This window comes from Leopardus geoffroyi, chromosome C3 (genome assembly GCF_018350155.1).
Source record: "Leopardus geoffroyi isolate Oge1 chromosome C3, O.geoffroyi_Oge1_pat1.0, whole genome shotgun sequence".
NCBI lineage: Eukaryota > Metazoa > Chordata > Mammalia > Carnivora > Felidae > Leopardus > Leopardus geoffroyi.
In genome coordinates this window covers 103,989,900-104,010,489 of record NC_059338.1, presented here as the reverse complement: position 1 = coordinate 104,010,489, position 20,590 = coordinate 103,989,900, and the positions used below count along the sequence as shown (strand labels likewise).

General features: G+C 41.7%; 1 protein-coding gene across 2 annotated transcripts in view; it reads right to left on the bottom strand.

Moving 5' to 3' along the window:
* Positions 1-20,590, bottom strand: part of DPYS (dihydropyrimidinase) — an 81,226-nt gene that overhangs the window by 26,688 nt on the left and 33,948 nt on the right. For both annotated transcript variants that reach the window (XM_045453931.1, XM_045453929.1), the window contains exons 5-7: positions 20,196-20,352; positions 18,864-19,005; positions 16,579-16,721 (exon numbers count right to left, since the gene is read on the bottom strand). In XM_045453931.1, coding sequence (XP_045309887.1) covers positions 16,579-16,721; positions 18,864-19,005; positions 20,196-20,352 — 442 coding nt within the window. The remainder of the gene's footprint in view (positions 1-16,578; positions 16,722-18,863; positions 19,006-20,195; positions 20,353-20,590) is intronic.

The following is a 20,590-nucleotide window of genomic DNA, read 5'->3' as shown; positions in this document are numbered from 1 at the left end:
CATAAAGCAACAAAGCTACAGTTGACTCTTCCACTTCATTCAATTTCCAGTTTTTCACCAAGCTGTCAGGGAAAAGTTTTCCTTCCGGGGGAAAAAAACACCTTAAATCAGTTCCACTTTTGTTGTCATCATCTTGTATGAGGCTTTATCCCTGCAAATTGGACTTCACCAACAGTCTCCTGGCCATTCTCTCAGACTCCAACCTAGTCCTGCACACTCACTACCCTAAAGTCATCGAGCTTTCCCAACTGATGAGCCCAGATGCAAGATTGAAACCCTCAGATCCCATGGTGACCAGGTCAGGGTAGAGCTCCGAGGCTAGTCACTGGTGGCCAAAAGCACCTTCCCAGGTGACAGGCAAACAGTCCTGGTGTAGGGTTAGGTTGAAGGATTTGTTGGGATGTAGGACTTCCAGTGCTAAACCTGGGAAAGTTCTGGCCAAACCAAGACAAGTTGACTATGTTACATTCTCCTCACAGTCTCCAAATTCCTTTCACTACCACATACCTTACAAATAAAACCAGTTTCTACTTATGCCATGTAAAAATCAGGAAGCACAGAATAACACCAGCATTCTTCACAGAGCTAGAACAAACAATCCTAAAATCTGTATGGAACCAGAAAAGACCCTGAATAGCCAAAGTAATGTTGAAAAAGAAAACCAAAGCTGGAGGCATCACACTCTTGGACTTTAAGCTGTTTTACAAAGCTGTAATCATCAAGATGGCATGGCACTGGCACAAAAACAGACACTCAGATCAATGGAACAGAACAGAGAGCCCAGAAACGGACCCACAAATTTATGTCCAACTAATCTTTGACAAAGCAGGAAAGATTATCCAATGGAAACAAGATAGTCTCTTCAGCAAATGGTGTTGGGAAAACTGGACAGTGACATGCAGAAGAATGAACCTGGACCATTTTCTTACATCACGCACAAGAATAAACTCAAAATGCATGAAAGACCTAAATGTGGAGACAGGAAACCATCAAAATACTAGAGAAGAAAACAGGCAGCAACCTCTTTAACCTTGGCCACAGCAACTTCCTACTAGACATGTCTCCAGAGGCAAGGGAAATAAAAGCAAAAATGAACTATTGGTACTTCATCAAGATAAAAAAAAAAAAAACAAAAACAAACAAAAAAAAAACCTTCCACACAGTGAAGGAAACAGTCAACAAAACTAAAAGGCAACCAATGGAATGGGAGTAGATATTTGCAAATGACATATCAGATAAAGGGTTAGTATCCAAAATCTATATAGAACTTACCAAACCCAACACTTGAAAAACAAATAATCCAGTGAAGAAATGGGCAGAAGACATGAACAGACACTTTTCCAAAGAAGACATCTAGATGGCTAATAGACACATGAAAAGATGCTCAACATCTTTCAAAGACACAATGAGATACCACCTTACTCCAGTCAGAATGGCTAAAATTAACAACTCAGGAAACAACAGATGTTGGCAAGAATGTGGAGAAAGGGGAACCCTTTTGCTCTGTGGTGGGAATGCAAACTGGTACAGCCACTCTGGAAAACAGTATGGAGGTTCCTCAAAAAATTAAAAATAGAACCACCCTATGACCCAGCAATTGCACTACTAGGTGTTTATCCAAAGGATATAGGAGTTTTGAAGGGGCACATGCACCCCAGTGTTTATAGCAGCACTATCCACAATAGCCAAAGTATGGAAAGGAGCCCAAATGTCCATCGATGGATAAATGGATAAAGGAGAGATATGTTACACACACACACACACACACACACACACACACACATATACACACACACACATATATACACACACACACAACGGAATACTACTTGGTGATCAAAAAGAATGAAATCTTGTCATTTGCAACAACGTGGATGGAACTAGAGTGTATTTTGCTAAGTGAAATAAGTCAGTCAGAGAAAGACAAATATCATACGATTTCACCCATACGTGGAATTTAAGAAACACCACAGATAAACATAGAGGAAGGGAAGGAAAAATAAGATAAAAACAGAGAGGGAGGCAAACCATAAGAGATTCTTAATTACAGAGAACAAACTGAGGGTTGCTAGAGGGGAGGTAGGTAGGCGGACGGGCTAAGTAGGTGATGGGCATTAAGGAGGGCACTTGTTGGGATGAGCACTGGGTGTCATATGTAAGTGATGAATCCCTGGGTTCTACTCCTGCCTGAAACCAATACTAAATTGCATGTTAACTAACCTGAAAAAAAAAGATGCAGATCAATTCAATCCTCATTCAAAGACATTCAATGGTGCTCCCTGCTGCAGAAAATCTATACTTCAACTAACATTCAAAGCCTTTGGCAGTCTGGCCAGAAGAGATCTTATCTTCAACTACCTGCCATCCTGACCCCTCTGCCCAGGCTCTCTGGTCCCTCGATCGCCCCTTGAATGTCTCTTTTCAATTTCCCCTTATTTAGCCCTGACTTCTTCATCTGGATAACTTTATTGCCCCGTCTATTTACCCAGAGCCACCTCAAGGGTTCAGTTAATTCAAAGTCTTTTCACGAGCCCAACCCAGCCTTCTGTGAGGTCTCGATGACCTCAAGGCAGAACAATTATTTTGACTCTTCCTTTGTGGAGGAGTGAAGCACACGAGACCCTGCTCACTTCTTGAACTGACGTGTTGAGCTGTTAATATTTTCCTCTTCCAAGAGTTATCGTTTCCCACACGAACCTCTTGTCTGCCCAAGCAGAATACAGCTTCTTTGATGGCAGGTATGGCACCTTATTTATGACCCCCATGGCACTCAGCAATGCCATTTCTTACACAGAGTGAGGGTGCAATAAATATATGTTTAAAGATAATTGATTACTACTGTCTTTCTTCCCCCACCACAGGAGGAATTCTGCAACACTTGCACACAGATAAATGTTCCAATTTTTTTGTGTGTGGGGGTAAATTGCCTTCTCATTATTCTGCCTCCAGAATCTTAGCTTTCCTTAAATGCTTGGTAGAAGAATGTAACTGAGAGCAAAGTATGAACATTTCCCTCTGCTGGATGATGAGTATTGGCAAAACCACAGTGTGGAGGGATGGGGAGAAGGAAGACAGGAAGAAAATATAACAGAAAGGTAAAGAGGCATGCCTCGTGGCCCAGTCAGTTCACTGTACCATCTCAGATCAGGTCATGATTTTACAGTTCATGAGTTCGAGCCCCACATCAGGCTCCCTGCCATCACCACGGAGCCCACTTTGGAACCTCTGTCCCCTTCTGTCTTTGCCCCTCCCCCGCATGCACACACACACACGCGCGCGCTCTCTCTCTCTCAAAAATAAATAAAACGTTTGAAAAAAAAAAGAAATGTAAAGAAACTATTTTAATGAAATTTTGGAAAGACATAGAGCATGCCAAACATAGGAAAAGACACAGAGAAAAGATAGGGAGGAAAGGGCTTCACACAGAAAATAAAGAAAACAAAAATAAAGCTGTCTATATTAGAGTATGGCCAGAGAAACAGGTGCAAAAGGGCCCAACACAAAGGCCAAGCTCTGCCCGGCGAGGGGCGGCCCGCCTGAGCCCCTCCAGAAGAGTGCTCCTGGGGGGGCTCTGCACAGATGGCAGGCTTCACATGCCTGTCTGGGGAGGCCCCTCATCGCCCAGACAGCACGCAGCCCCAGTTACAGGCCTGAAGGCAGGCACACTACACCGATGGAAAATTTCCTTCAGGCAACATAATCTCGGCATAAAAAACAATATTGATCCATTTGCCTCCTGGCCAAAAAGAAATCAAGTTAGACAAAGGAAATTAGGCAATAGGTTTAATATGACTCCAACTGCAATGGCAAAATCAACGTAACGTACCCTGACTCTCCTTCCTGAGCTCTCTCTGGTTTGCACAGGCCACTCTTTGGGGTGCGGGTGGGGGGGGGTGGCACTGAGAGGTGCTCGCAGGCACATGGGTATCTTTGAAACGAACAGGTCAACTGTCCTCTCATGTCCAAAGAATCCCACTGCCAGCAAAACGTGCTGGGGAGTGATGTCCAGGAGTGCTGGCAGATTTACAGGGACCCATGTCACACACCGGCCAAGTGCGCACTCATCACCGAGGACAGAGCATGCAATCTGCTGCGCTGCAGAACACTGAGGTAGCTCTGACCTTGGATTCACAGGCAGATGGGCAGCTCACTCAGCACACCCAGCTCATCACTCTGCATTTATATATGGTGAGAGAGAGGAAATCTTTCTGGAAGTGACAGCTAATACCTGGAATGTTGGACTCACAGCTCAAAAATCAGTGACTGCAGCTAGAAATAAAGCCATCACCTCTCTACTAGCCCTGCACGTGCTACCCTGGGTAAAAAGTGAGATTATACTTCATTCGCTTTGTCTTCAGCTGCCTCCTGGGCTCTCTGGAGCATGGCAGGGGCCCAATATACTGTTCTTAATAACTGAGCAAATGAATGTGGGACAAGATAAAATATAATGGGGACAAATGGAAAGTTCTGCATTTAGTTACAAAAATCAAGCCATTTCATATGCTTCTACTGGCAAAATTTGACAGCATTTGATGCCAAGGAAATCAGGGACTAGATGCTTGTCCTTGAGAAGCTCTGACACATGTACATAAGGATGTACACAGTGTCTGGGATAGTGAGAGACTGCAAATGACCTAAATGTCCTTGAGCAAGAGAATATATAATTAATTATGCTGTATTCATAGACCGAACACTATATAGCAGTGAAACTGAATGAAAAACCTACGTATTTCGACATGGATAAGTCCCAGAAAGACAGTACTGAGAACATTGCACAATAATACATGTAGTGCAATAAATTCATATAAAGCTAAAAATACACAAAATTATATAATTATATATATGTATATATGTATATGTATGTATATATATATACATATGTATAATTATATAATTATATATATGTATACATATATATGTATATCTATGTACATATATGTATATGTATATCTATGTATACATATATACATATATAACGGCTTGGGACTGCATCTATATATAGTACAAATAGAAAGAAATGCATGGGAGTAATAAACATCAAATACAGGACCCAAGGTGGTTGTTGGGAGTGCATACAAGGGCATTATTTTTTGTACTTTCTCCTTATATTAAATTATGCATCTTCTAAAAATTATGGTCATTATAAATTACTGTCTGTTCAAGTGGACTTAAAAGTATAATATAGAAAAGAATCCATTTAATAGAATCCTAGTCATTTTAACATAAACATCAGAGACGAAGACCCGATACAAGTTTTTAAATTAGCGACTGCACAAATGTGATAAGATACTGGAACTCCATGCAATGGTTTACATTTCGCTGTTTGTTTGTTTTTTTAAGTTTTTTAATTTATATTGAGAGAGAGATAAAGCATGAGCAGGGAGGAGCAGAGAGAGAGAGAGAGAGAGAGGAGAGAGAGAGAATCCCAAGCAGGCTCCATGCTGTCAGTGCAGAGCTGGACCGAGCTCGATATCACGAGAGGTGATATCGTGACCTGAGCCGAAACCAGGAGTTGGACACTTAACCGACTGAGCCACCCAGGTGCGCCCCGCATTTCACTGTTTTTAACCTGCAAATGGCGATTTCATAAGGTGTAAATGCAAAAAATGTAACAAAGGAAATGCAAAGTTTTACATTTAGTATAAAACTAATTAGCTCACATGTTCCTGCTCTGGTGCTATTCCAGGCAGAATCATGTGCAGTTCTGAGACTCACATCTTTGTAGGACAGGGACAAGTGTGTGTCAAGAGAAGGGTGAATAGAAGTGTGGTCAGGACATTGGGAGTCTGCTAATCAAGGACCTAAGGATCTACTGAGGAACTGAGAAAGCTTATTTGGTGATGGGAAAGCTTACTGGGGGCCAATGACTTTCTCTAAATGTTTGAATGAATGAACTATCTTATGAGAGCACAGATATATTCTGCATAGTTCCAGAGGCAAACAGTTGAGGAGCACAACAGAGGTAATTTTTAATGGAACCAAAGGAAGAACATCTTAACAGTTATAGCTATCCCAGAGAGAACTGAATGGTTTAGTTAGGTAGTAACTTCTCTAAAAATAGTAGTAATCAAGCAAGGCCATAGAGAACTCTGAGGAGTTAGCTGGATATTATGAGTCCCAAAGCCCTCTCCAATTCTATGAGAACCAGTGGTTCTCAAACTTGGGTGTGCCTCAGAATCCCCTGGGGTACTTGTTAAAACCCATGGAGTTTCTGAGGCAACAGGTCTGGGTGGTACTTGAGAATTTGCATTTCTAATAAATTCCTAAATGATGTTGAAGTTGCTGGTCTTTGAGAACCTGTGCTCTTAAAAAGAAGAGGTAGATAAGCTTCAGTTAAATTTTTTGGAGTTTTTTTTTTTTCCAAGCCATTAGAAAAGACTGCCTCTCCATACACCACTCACTGCCTCCAAATAGACTTCCACAGTGGTCCTCTTCTGATGGGAAGGGCATATTTAAATTGATGCTTTCTCCAAAGTCCTTTGTAAAAAGCCATGGCTCTTTGCTGTGCTTTAAGAATATAAGGACCCTGGGATTCTCTCCAGGTACTGACATTATATTTCTTTTGATCCATTTTCATTTTGTCTTCTGTTTCCTCCATAGCCAAGATTCCCATGTTTTTAAGATAAGTGGCCAGAATTAAGAGTGAGTCTGGGCCAAAACCAGAATTGTTTGACCCACAAAAAGATCCAACCTAGCTTAGGCCACATTCCTGGCCAGATCTGGCAATGCTGCTGGCCACTGACTCCGGAATGCGTCTTGGCCAAGCACTGCTTTGGGGAAGGAGAAGGTAGAAGTGCCAAGAATTCTCTGGTTGGTTTGTTTGTTTAACTCAAAGGGAAGAAATGTAAGACCAATCTTAAACCAGTTCAAGGAACAGATAATAAACAAAGCCTAACCAAAATTTTTAAATCACACATTTGCTCATTGGCCCAAGACCATTATTAGTATCTGGTTTATTCATCAACAAATAATTACTGAGTTCCTAGATGTGGTCTCCTGGCACTGCTTTGAGACTTAGGGATGCAGCTGAAAATAAGAGGGACAAATGCCAAAGACAGGAAAATAGATAATATATGTTGGGCAGGAAGAACAATATAGCAGGTGCTTAGTTGGAAGAGCCTATGCCTTTCACACAACCACCTCTCCTTAATGCTTATTCTTTTCCAAATCCTAATGCTTAAAATAAACTGTGCTTACTCTGGCAAAGGCAAATGATCAATGATAGAATGGGTTACTGTGATCTGTTCTTAAGCTGATTTTCTTTTATAATTAGGAAAAAATGCCACTAATAGTAGTGAAGTCCCTGGAAATCATTTTCTAGTTCACTTGAAAAGTTCAGTTGCATAAGAACATGTTTAAGTAAACAAGTTGGAATAAACAGTGGTTAAAATTTTACCCAACTGTAATCAGCAAAACTAGGTTTTTTTTTTAATGCGTAGTCAAAGCCTTTTTTTTAAAGCACAAAGGTTTTTTTTTAAAAGCCTCTTCCGAAGGCCACAGAATAAATCTTAGGTGATTTGCTGGCATGGTTTCACAGCAAACAACTTTGCAAAGGAGTCACCTCTGGGGCCACTGAAGAGTTCTGCTTTAATCAGGTTATCTCAGCCAGAAGAACGCATCCAAGCTTCTCCATTTTAGTCATTCTTGGTGAAATTAGAAGCGTGCATGAAGTACGAGAGATGCAGCTTTTACCTGAAATAGAATTCTAGTGACTTTTGGTCATGTCTGAATTAGGTCACTACTGCAAGGACTTGTGAATCACAACGGGAGCTGATCACAGCTTCCACTTATTCAATAAATTGACTGCCACTGACCACCTACCACTGCATAGTCAGCAAGTAAGCCAAGAACCACTGAACATTAATCATGTACTAAGCGCTTTAATTATTTTGTGTTTTGTTTTTTCATTATACTGTCTTAGATACGCATGACAATGCTATAAAATAAATGTCACCACCATCATCATCATCGTCATCCCTGTTTTACAAATAAAGAGACTGAAATTCAGAAAAATTAGGTCACAATTCCCAAGGTCCCATCTAGTTAGTAAGAGGCAGGGTAGGAGTTAAACCCCAAAGCCTTTCTCTTTACACTCTCTTTCTCCTCCTGCCCCCCAAGGAACCAGGAAGATGGGCAGGATTTTGTGTGGATTAGCAAAAGACAATTACTCCTCAAGCTACTTTGCCATGATCCGTGGGAAAATGGCCATAAGTACTACATACAGCTATGGTCACTGCTATGACCGTAGCATATGAAGGGTGCCCCTGGAGTGGTGCAAAGCACAGCCTGGACAACCTTAACCTGACGCCGTGAATGTATGCGAGGCAACACAGTGAAAAATCATGGCATAAACTGCCATTTCCACCTGCATACCTGGTATGAGACCTGGGCCCCCACTCTTTCCTCCCACCCACATGCACTGCCATGGTGTGCGTTTGGGAACCGAGGGAGGAGTTAGTCATAAACACTCTTAGAAACGGGCGTTAAAAGCAGAGTCTTCAGGCTGACCGACGTTTATAAGCAGAAACGCAGCTGCTGTGTTCATGTGCACATCTGTGCAAGTATGTGTGTGTGTGCGGACTTCTTTTGAGGAGCAGGAAGACTAAAGGTCAAATCATACACAGTGTGCAACTTCAGGGGAAAATGCCTAAGGTTTCCGTGAAACAGTCACTGATAATATAGCTATAATCATAAGCCGCCACTATTTGCCAACGGGCACCTTACTCCTTATCTCTTCTTTGTCCCCACACCCATAAGCCCCATTACCCAAGGATGAAACAGTCATTCTCACCCCACTTTCCTGCACACACAACGCCCCCTCCAGAATCCAGGGGGCACTTTCACAGGCGGCAAGTTATTCCTCTTCACTGAACATACAGTAAAATTCATTCATCTCTATCGTTGCTGAGAAAGGGAAGGAAATTAAGCAGGAAGGACAGCACAATGCCTTTACGAATGGTGTATTCAAGGTCAAAGCCCACTATAATTGAGTTAAAAAATAATAAATGAAAATAGCTGTGAGCAAAATATGCCTGCTTTGCAGAATACGGTCCAGCTAGAAGTCTTCATTAAATGTTCCAGTGTGCACAATGTGTTAGCTATGCGTATGTATGCTGGAGATTCTGCGAGATATCCTGTAGCTCATAAATACTGAGAAGGGACAGTTGCCATAGTAACTAAGTGCTATTTAATGAATACCGAAGAACCGAAGCTCATAGGATAGTCTTAAATTGCCGGAACGTGAGTTACTGCTGCTGCTGGGAGCGTGCAAGTAACTTACATGCCATCCTCTCTAACACGATTTTTTAACAAGTTGGCTGATTTGACTGGTCTCTGTCTTGACCACATGACACCGCCAGATTCTCTCTTGACTCCGCATGAAAATCCTACTCCTGATTTCTTCCCCTTGACTCTAAGTACCAAAACATTCTACAGAAACGAGCCAAACATTTAGATAAGGAATGTGTCCTGAAATTGGAATCTTTGACCCGCGTAGTGACGCGTTGGGACACATACCTCTGCCACAAGCAATAGACACTGGTTCAGTGAGCCATCAAGCTGAATACAGCAGATTCTTTTTACTTCTGGAAAAGGTGGACGCTCCATATGCACCAAATGCAGTTTGTTTTTATTGTGCAATGACACAGAAGAACCACCGCAGTTGATTTTTGTGAGAACTTTGTACAGGCTAGTAACATCTTAGGTCATCTCGCATTAGGATGTCCAAACCTTCTCTACAGACCCCCAATTCCCTCTCACCATCCATCCCACATGTCAGATTTCTCATCCTGGAATCATCGGGCTTTTCACTGGTTTAAAAAAAAAAAAAGCAACACAAAAAACATGGCTGCACTGCCTTTTCTTGGCTCTGGTCGCCCTCGGTAACTATAATGCGGCTCATTTTTAAGGTTACAGATTGTGTCGCAAGCATACTTACTTCTACATGCCATTAATAAATAATGAGAATTTAGAGAAGGGGGGAAACATCTATGTACCATGAAGCCAAAAATCATTAGCAAACACATCCATTCTCCAGAGGCTGGCTTGTTCTTGCATAACCGACACCTCAACTGGCCTCGTTGGGTCTCAGTGTGGGCTGTGGGTGCCCCCTTCAGGGTCTGGGGTGAAATGCATGCTGCTCTCATTTGAGATGCTAACTAGTCAGCTGGGCAATTGTTTTTGCTAAAACCTTTCAAGAAAATTTCAAAGGAAAATTCTGGCCAACCTCTAATGGTGTGGTCAGACAGAAAGCCCTCACATCACCAGGCTTCAGCTAATATTTAAACCAGGTAGGTAAAATAAAAGGCAGTGTCATTCAAGAAAAAAAAAAAAAAAACCCTACAGACAGATCCATTTTATTCATTGGATTAAACAATGCTTTCCACCAGATGAGCTCTGTTTAAAATTGCCTCTGTCTGTAATGAACAAAATTAAAACTGGAGAGAGGCAGCCTATGACCCCCTCATCTCCCTACTTGCTTCCACGACCTGAACCTGTTCTCTCTCTCACATAAGTTAAGGCCAGCCTTAACTGTCTCCTCCCGGACTCTCCCAGCACTGCCTTGGTTTATCTTGCCTCCATGTTTAGTCTTGACACTCAGGGCCAATGCGGTCCCATGCCAATGATGGCGCTAAGGTGAGAATGATCTTTGAACTTCTTGCTCCCGATATTCTTAACCCATTCCTGCCAAGACTGAGAGTATTTGACTTTGTATCTCATCCCCTCTCCCTCCACTGCCAGCTTCCTAAAAGCAGGGCCCGGCTCTGACACAGTCTGGACCCTCGTGTCTGGCTCATGGTGGTGCTCCCATGATGAGTGGACGTGTGAATGAAGAAATGCAGAAAGGAAACTGTATTCACTTCATTTTCTTCTCTATAAGAGCTGCTTAACAAGCTAATTGCTCCCAACTTCAAAAATGAAAAAGACACAGAGAAAATAAGACCAGTGAAGCAATTCTTCCTCCTTTCCTTGGGAGATCATTTCTACTCACATTCACCTTCATTCATTCAACAATCATTTATTGATAACTTGCAATAAGTTAAAAGCATAAGGTGAGGAAATGCTGCTCTTTGTACTTTTCCTTTCACTGTAATCGTTGCTGAATAGAATCTTTCCAACTTTCCCTCATGCCATTTCTTTATTTTTCACCAGTTACCTTAAGATATAATTGACACAGGGGTGCCTGGGTGGCTCAGCTGGTTAAGCATCAACTCTTGGTTTTGGCTCAGGTCATGATCTCCCAGTTCCTGAGTTCGAGCTCCACATTGGGCTCTGCTCTGACAGCACGGAGCCTGCTTGAGATTCTCTCTCTGCCCCTCCTCTGCCTGCATTCTCAATCTCTCTCTCAATATAAATAAACATGAAAAAATGTATAACTGACATGTAACATAGTATGAATTTAAGGTGACTTGATACACTTACATAGTGCAAAATGCTTACCACCAAGCATGAGCTGACCCCACCATCCTGTAACATAATTGCATAACATCTTTTCACGGTAAGAACATTTAAGATCTACTCTCTTGGGAACTTTAAGTGTATAAGGCACTTGCAGCCATTTCTTAATTACACGAATCTTGCATGCAGCGTTCAACATTTATTGTGCTTCTACTCTGTGATGAACTGGGCCAGGCCCTGAAGATATAGAATCAATTAAGACATAAAACTAGAGGGGTGCCTGGGTGGCTCAGTCAGTTAAGCATCCAACTCTTGATTTCGGCTCAGGTCATGATCTCACAGTTCATGGGATTGAGCTCCAAGTTGGGTTCTGAGCTGACAGCTCAGAGTCTCCTTGGGGTTCTGTCTTTCCCTCTCTCTCTGCCCCAACCCACTCGTGTTCGCTCTCTTTCTCTCTCTCTCAAAATAAACTTATAAAACCACATAAAACTAGAGCATAATTCTCCACTCCCTAAGTGTGAGCTGTGAATAGTGACTTCCTTCTAAAAAGTACAATATGGGAGGGGGGGAAAATAAGTAAATTGCACAGCCAGCAGATCCAGGCCAACATCAGCAGTGACAGTCGTGTTGACAGCATGTATCCTTCAAAGGATGGGATGAAAATGGCACTCTATACCCATAACCCAAGGCTAACAATGAGAAAAACACCAGAAAAACCATAATAGAGAGACATTCTACAAAATGCCTGACCAGTACTCCTCAAAACTTTCAAGGTCATCAAAAACAAGTTAGAGAAACTCATGGACCACTGGAGCCTAAGGAACCATGATGACTGAATGCCATGTGGTATCCTAGATGGGATCCGGAATAGGAAAAAGGAAATTAAGTAAAATCTAAGGAAGCCTCAAAGTATGGGCTCTAATTCATAGTAAAATATCAGTATTGGTTTATTAATTATAACAAATACACCAGAGGGATATAAGATAATAATAACGGAAACTGAGTGTGGGGTGTATGGGAACTCTCTGTGCTATCTTTGCAATTTTTATGTAAATCTAAAACTATTCTGAAATAAAACATTGATCTTAAAGACTGAATTCCACTTCAAGAATGTTAATGAGGGAGAAAGACAGTGAGTAAGGACTGTGGTCTGGTACTGTACGTGGGTGTGCAGGAGTCAGTGAGCTCAGTCTGCAAGGTGGGAAGAGGCAGACGCAGACAGGGGCAGGGCAGCAGCTAAGGGTAGTGGGAAGCTACGGGTGCTGTACGGGCAGTCAGAGAAGGCTAAAAATATTGTTGTGCACCAGAAAGGTCCTCGTTGAGGTCATCAGCATAAATTTTGGTCAGGAACAGCCAGCCCAGATGAGCAACTTTCTCGTAACAACCAGGCCAGGAATAGAGAGAGCCGGAGCTATGACTGACCTAGATAAGGAATCCGCATATCGTTCCCACAAAATTCTCTCTTTTGATAGGAAGCACAATAAACACACTTTCTCTTTGTTCAAATATTCTTCCAGATTCGTTAGTCTGTGAAGCTCCCTCTTCAACCACCCCTTCTCTCCTGTTTCCCACATTCTGCAATTTTCACATTGAAAAGGATGAATAATGATAGTGCAAAAAAATGGGGGGGGGTGGCTTACAGAAAATTCTTAAACTAAAGGGTTGGAGAAGCAAGGAGAAGTCAAAGAAATCCAAAGGGGGCTGGATCATTTCAGTATATCCTGCCAAGTAAAGATAACATTTCCCCATATTTTAAAAGGACAGCAAAATGCAAAAGAAAAGCAAACAAACAAACAAAGGTCTCCAGTTTTTAAAAAGAATCTGAGGGTCAGAGAACCCAGTGGTTCACCGACCTCCCTGGTCACCTCAGGAGAACAGCCGTGACCACCTGAAAATGAAGACTGAAGCAAGAAACGACACCAGCTAAACTAGATAAATAGGAAGTAACCAAAACAACACAAATCTTGTCTCTGTGGAGCGCCTTCTTGATTTACAACACATTTTCGCATAAATTATCTCACGGGATTCTAACAAAAAATCTTATGAGGTAGGCTTAACAATTATTAATAATCTCATTTTACAAATGAGACAGAGGCTATTCAGGAACCCTAATTGACCTGCCTGGGTCCCCAGCTTGGCACTGATGGAGCTGTGACCAGCACCTACTCAGCAGGCTCTCAGGCTGCGCTGTTTTTAAAAGTTTTTTTTTTTTTAATGTTTTATTTTATTTTTGAGAGACAGAGACAGAGTGTGAGCAGGGGAAGGGCAGAGAGAGAGAGCGGGAGAGGGAGACACAGAATCCGAAGCAGGCTCCAAGCTCCAAGCTGTCAGCACAGAGCCCGACGCGGGGCTTGAACCCACAAACTCTAAGGTCGTGACCCGAGCTGCAGCTGGATGCTTAACCGACTGAGCCACCCAGGCGCCCCCGTGCTGTTTCTATGTAGCCCTGTGCCCAGGCATGCGCAGTAAGCAGACGTAGGTAAAGAGGACATTGAGCTAATAATTAAATGCCAGTATGTATCTTTATCTCAAAAGATTTGTATATGAAAATGTAAATAGTTAATTTCCTGCTATCATGACTGCTATAAAGTGAAGGACAAACATCAAATAAGAAAATTAAAGACTTGATAAGAGAGATAGAAACTTAAAAGCACAGAAACTTTTTAGTTTGACCTTAGGCTAGAAATGAAGGACAGCAAGCAGGTAATATATAGACCTGGAAAAATAAGAAGTAAACATCTGGATCATTATGCGCTATTCTGCAACAACTGAATAGGAAAGGAAGGACAAAACAATGTTACAGAAATCAGCAACTAAAACTTGTGCGAAAGTGCTCTAAATTTATATCATCTGAAAACATGACTCAAAGAGACATAATCACAGCCTATAAATATCCACCGAGCAACAATATATGTGGAAATAAAGTAAGTGAATTATTCACACCCATAGGTTTGGATCATTTCTCTTTGTCCAGTTGTCTAAGGAAGACAATGCTCTACCCCTGAGCTGGTGTCACCCTCACAAATGAAAACAGCCAAGGATATGCTTAAGGTGAATCCTGCCAGGGAGAGCCAGGTGCAGGGTTAAAAAGAACCACAGGAATGGCCTCCCATGGTTCTTCACTCTATTAGACACTGGATCGCTCAATTGATGATTTTCATTTCTCCCTCACTTTTGAAAACGAATACAGAATAGAATCAAATCCAGAAAGTCTCTTTGTGACTGGACCACTTGATTGGAAGAAAAAGCGGAACATGAACAAACAAGTATGGTATAAAGTGCTCTCTGCTTTGGCATTAGGAGATAGCATGGTACCAAATCTCCTGAAAGACCTAAAAGTTCGCAAAGTCAAAGACACTGGATCAAGGATCCTTGTATCAAACCTGTCATGGACGCCCTTGTGCTATGGTCTTCCCATTGCCGTAAGGGGGAGTCCCATTTGTTTTACCTTGAGATCACGTTTTAGATACAAAAATATTTTTTTAAACCATGGAGAACTGTGCAAATAGAAATGGTTGCTAATTATTATCATTATTAGGACTCGCCCAGATGCAATGCTTCAAAAACACCATTTTTCACAAATATTTTTCTGCATGATAGTTTTCTTCCTTTTGAAATTTTCGAGGTTTCCTGATTAAGTCTCATCATCTCCATAAGCCACAAATCATTTCAAAAGATCTATCTGTCCCAGTACTTGGGGGCAATCAAAACTGTTTGAATCACAGCAGAAATGATGCTGGGCGGGTCCCTGCTGGGTGTACAAGAGCGTGAGTAGAGTGACATTTAAGACACCAGGAGCTCTCTAAACACAGCATGCTCAATTTGTCCGCAAACCAACCCAAGACCAAGCAATTTTTTTCCCTTTGTCTCCCCAAGGACATTTTTTTTCTAGTCTAGTAGAGAAGCTGCTCCAAATGTGAGTTTATTTGCCATCATTTCTTCTGCAGAGAGAGGGGCCTAGATGATTTGACAACCAGATATTTTGTCCTTAAGTAAGCAATAGTTCCTTGTTAATATCATAGCAACAAAGACCCTGAGTTGTTCCTCGTTGGCATCTTAGGACATCGTCTTAAATAAGATGTTCGTACCACCATGCCCTGCACTGCATGACTGTAAACCAGCAACAAGATGGTACACATTCAGTACAGGCTGCTTGCAATGACTATGGATGGTCAGTGGTGCGAACTGGTGCTTGGGTTGAGAGGGAATCCCCAGAGAGTGTTAAACTAAAAAAGACAAGCCTTTTCTACAGGAATACCTGGTGCTTATTTTTTAAGCCCATAGCAATGGTAGCTCTCATGCTTCTCAGTCTTCTTTTCCCCAGAGGGTAGTCCAGGAGCATTTCAACTGAAGCTGGGTCTTTGTGACAACAGCACCTCCAAGAAACTATAGACTTCTGCTTAGTACAACATATAAACCCAGTAGACTTTGAATAAATGCCATTCGGTGGGGGTAGAAGGTGTATGTATCCCTATTTACACACATGCACACACATACAACATTAAAATAGGTGGGGTTTTCTCCATTACAAATGCAAAGGCTATAGAAAACACAAATTGGGATGCAGGTGTTGTCTCTGCTGATGTCTTACAAGGAGAAATTACCAGAGCTTCGGCCTCTCTTGAATGCTTTCCTGAGTTGGTGGAATTTGCGAAATCTGCAATATTAACATAGAATTATGGAAATAGGAAACAAAACGCTGGAGTCTACTGGGAATGACAAGCTCAAGATGAAATCAACTGGAAAATCTGGCTAACTAAAAGTGACATCCTTTGTGCTGGAATTTTTCTATCTGAAAGCTTTAAAAAGGCTGTAATTATTTTGGGTTTTCAATTCAGCCCTTTCCAAACTAAGCCTTCTAGTTTCTTCATTGCGCCATACCTTCCCTCCATGTGAACTCAGGTGTCTGACAAGCTTACCATTGAAGCGGTAAATTCATATTGGTTTTATACCCAGATGCGTTTCCAGGGAATGGTAAGTAACACAACTTTTTTGTCCTCTGTGTCCAGGAAAACAAAGGGATGTTTGTACGTCAAAACTTTTATCTTGTGCACAGGCTCAAAATACAGGCTAAATAAGTCACCCACAAGAAGAGTCTGATTAAGACCAATAAATCATTTCTTTGCAAGTTAGTGCTTCTTCTCCCTGGAGAAGCTAAGGAATACAAGAACTTAGACCTACCTTGTGGCTTTTGGGTCCCAAATCACAATGTCTGCATCTGATCCCACCGCGATTCTTCCTTTTCTTGGATAGAGATTAAAGACTTTAGCTGCATTTGTGCTGGTAACTGCCACAAATCGATTTTCATCCATTTTGCCACTATGCTGTAAAACAATCCAAGAGAGAAAATGCATTTGCTTCAATGACCATATGCTTAAAAATCTATCAGTTAAGGTGCAAGATTTGTCTCTTAAAACTCAACAGACCTGTAGTTAATTTCTTATATTGGGGAGCATAACACATCTGTGGATACTGGTAGGTCTTAAATTTTCACAATGATAATGATGGGGATGGTGGGGTAACACATGGAAGCCTGAAGACAACTTTTCAAAAACCTGTCAGTTTAACGCCCACCCCCCACTAATTGCCCCCATCCTTCCCAGAATCACACAGACAACAGCTAAATGTTAGCAACAGTGGTTTCAATTTTTGTTTAGAGTTTACTACTGCCACCCACTACAATTTTAATCTGGCTTGTTTATTGCAGACCTAAAATGTATGAGATGATCATGTAGACAATACGAAGAATATGATAGAGTTAAAATAAGACAGACCTTTAAATCAATGACAACACTTCTAGAAAGAGGAAAAAAATCAATTCAAGAGGTTAAATTTTGCGCTATTGAAATGTATATGCACCAATAATCATGGACAGTCTACTATAAGAGATTTTCATATGGACAAACTTTGGATAAATGTGGTCTCTCTAAACTGATATGATTTGTTTTTTTTTAAATGTTGAGAGTTTAAATGTGAGAGTTATGCACATTTATATGGTTAGAAGCATTCTTAAGGGTTATTTAATTATCAGTGTGTCAATGTTTCACAAAATGATGAAGAACCACATCCTGAGAGTAATATCCCCATGAGCAAACCCCCTTAATGTTTCATAAAATAACAGTTCCTGGATGCTATTAAGAAATAGTCTATCACTTTGAAGTCATTTATGCACTTGATGTAGTATGAAAGTTTGCTGTAATGCACATACTCATTGTAATAGCACAAATTCAGAGAAAAAGGTTGAAACTTCAGCAAGAAAATCTATGCAAACAGGAAGAGCAGAAGAGTCATCTGGGTTGATTAGAGTTTGGGTAGAGGTGAAAAGGGCTGAAAGGATGATTAGCAGAAGATAGGGCTGTCAAGATGTTTTGAAGATCCTCACATGTAAATTAATTGTTCAAATATCATCCCATAAATAATGGAGGCTATTGAAGGATTTTAGAGAAGAAAGCATGAATAGTCCTTTGGCTTTGGAAGGCAGCTCTGGTCCTAAACTATAGCATAGGCCGTAGCAAATGAGAGACTGGCAGCAGGGGCACCAGCTGTGAGACTACTGCAATAGTCCAAACAAGGGACGGGCCTCAAACTAGAGTAGTAAACACGAAGATAAAAATAAGGAGACATGTTAGAAATAGAATTGACAAAAACTGGTAAATAATTAAGAGACATGAATGATATGTGGAGGGGATTCTGAGGCGTGAGATATGGTTAATATGTCATCTAAGGGAGGGTTTCTGAGAGATGGGTGAGAATGGTGTGACAATGGTGGCCCCAGGTGTAACCAGGCAAGTCTCCCCCTGCTGATCTTTACGACTGCACCTGTCAAATGGCTGGACAGGTTGACATATGGACATTTAGCCACTTGATTCTTCTCCATGCTCAGGGAGAACATTTTAAATTGTGGGTATTTACAATAATCTCTTGTTCTAGACTTTGGATTATTATTTATGTGACTTTACACAGAAGTTTCAAAAATATGATATTCAACGGTCCTCAAAAAGAGACATCCACAAAAATTTCATGAAAAAGAAAAATTTCTCCTTTTATGTTCTCCTTTATTATGAACATAATAAAAATCCTTCATGTATTTTCAGTCATTCCAAGTGTTTACGCCAATGACGCATGAGGAACTGGGATTCAAAACCATGAGAAATCAAGTAGAAGGGCTATAACATTTCACTGACTTGGAGAGTAATCCTCCTGGTACCCAGTCTAAATTTACCTCCTAATGTCTGCATAATGATGCAATGTATCTTCTGAACTAAATTATGTGGGAAGAAAATTATTTCTTATTGTTACCCTGGAGGAATGGGGTGGCTGTGGTCATGGTGCTGCATTCCCAGTCTCCACTGTAATAAAAACAATCAAAAAGCCTTTCTCTGACAGTTTGCAACACTCTGATCCTGAAACAAGCCAGATCCTGGTTACAGAGTTCAGCAAAACAAGCTGGGTCCCGTGAAACTCACCACGCCTTTTTCCCATATTACTGACATCCGGTCCTCAACACCATTCACCCCATTGGGAATCTTCGTGAAATCATCCTTCCCAAGAGCTTTCTGGCAGGTGTTGAAAGTGCAGTGGTCAGTTCCTGTTGTGGTTAGATCACCACTGGAAAAGAAGAACACACCAGAGTGTGTGATAAATACATAAAAGACGTCAAGAGGAAACTACCAGAACTTTCCGGTTCTCCTGAAGCTCCTCAACTGAAAGTCAGAAAACTGCAGTGGAGAACGAGTAGCTGTTTCAAGTATGTGTTTCATCCATACTCATCTCTATTTTAGGAAGCGCTTTTAGAAAATAAGACCCTGGGGCGCCTGGGTGGCGCAGTCGGTTAAGCGTCCGACTTCAGCCAGGTCACGATCTCGCGGTCCGTGAGTTCGAGCCCCGCGTCAGGCTCTGGGCTGATGGCTCAGAGCCTGGAGCCTGTTTCCGATTCTGTGTCTCCCTCTCTCTCTGCCCCTCCCCCGTTCATGCTCTGTCTCTCTCTGTCCCAAAAATAAATAAACGTTGAAAAAAAAAAATTAAAAAAAAAAAAAAAAAAAAAAAAGAAAATAAGACCCTTACAAGAAGCCTGATGCACCATCACGTGCAGGCCAGAAAAACTGGTTCCAGGCTCCCTCACTTGTAGGTTCTGTGGTTATGAGTTTGTTCAATGCTCAGTTTCTTATCTAGAAATTAGTGATGACATGTACTAGATGACAATTATATTAGGGTCACTGGCAATAACGTAAGGGAAAATTCCTGGTGAGTAGAGCATTACACAAAGATGAGCCTCAGTGACCCACGTGGACAGAGGCAGCTCCTGCCCAAATGGCAATGTTGTGATGGGCAGACGTGTGACAATTGGCTGAGGATGTTCGTGTCACCAGCAACAGATAGCCTGCTTTGACTTGCGAATAATCTCAGAGATGTACCTATACAGGCACATCTGGTTCTTGGGTTACAGCAGCACAGAAAGATATTCAGGAATATGTGAATGATAGAAACAAAGCACAGTGAAGAGACCCGGTTCTATACGGGATAGAAAGGGCAAGGAAACAATTAGAAGAGAGTCAAACTTCAGTAAAAATTATCTGATTTCTCTGCGTCCAGGAGAGATTTTGACACCATGTCATAATTAAGCCACTGCTCGTTGGTCTCAGGTAAGGGAGTCCCCAGCACCTATCATGTCAAGTAGACAGGACACTGGAGGTCGATGGAAGGTCAGATGGTGGACAAGATGTCCTACATTCAAATCTGAGACTCATCTAACACCTTATTTTGGCAAAACGCTTCACACCCCTCTGCTCAAAGATTACTTAGCCAATAGATTCATGAGGAAGTCAGGCGTTGATGGGTCTGGTCGCAGGGGTGGGCCCATAACATGGTGGGCTGCATGGTGCCAGTCTTTATGCCAGTAGTGAGTGCCATCTGTGCTGAGACTTGCCGCTATGGGTTCTCCATAGACCACTTTCCCTGGAAATTTCAAAGGATGCATTCAGTACTTCAATTTGCTCTCAAGAGAACCATCTGACAAACATAAATATTAGTCTTCTCTGTGCTAGTGAGGGATGATAGGAATCCCAAACTAGAATCTACCTTTTGTGAACAGGATTTAAAAATTAAAACTACTGTTTGGGCACCTGGGTGGCTCAGTCGGGTAAGCGTCCAACTTCGGCTCAGGTCTTGATCTCGCAGTTTGTGTGTTTCAGCC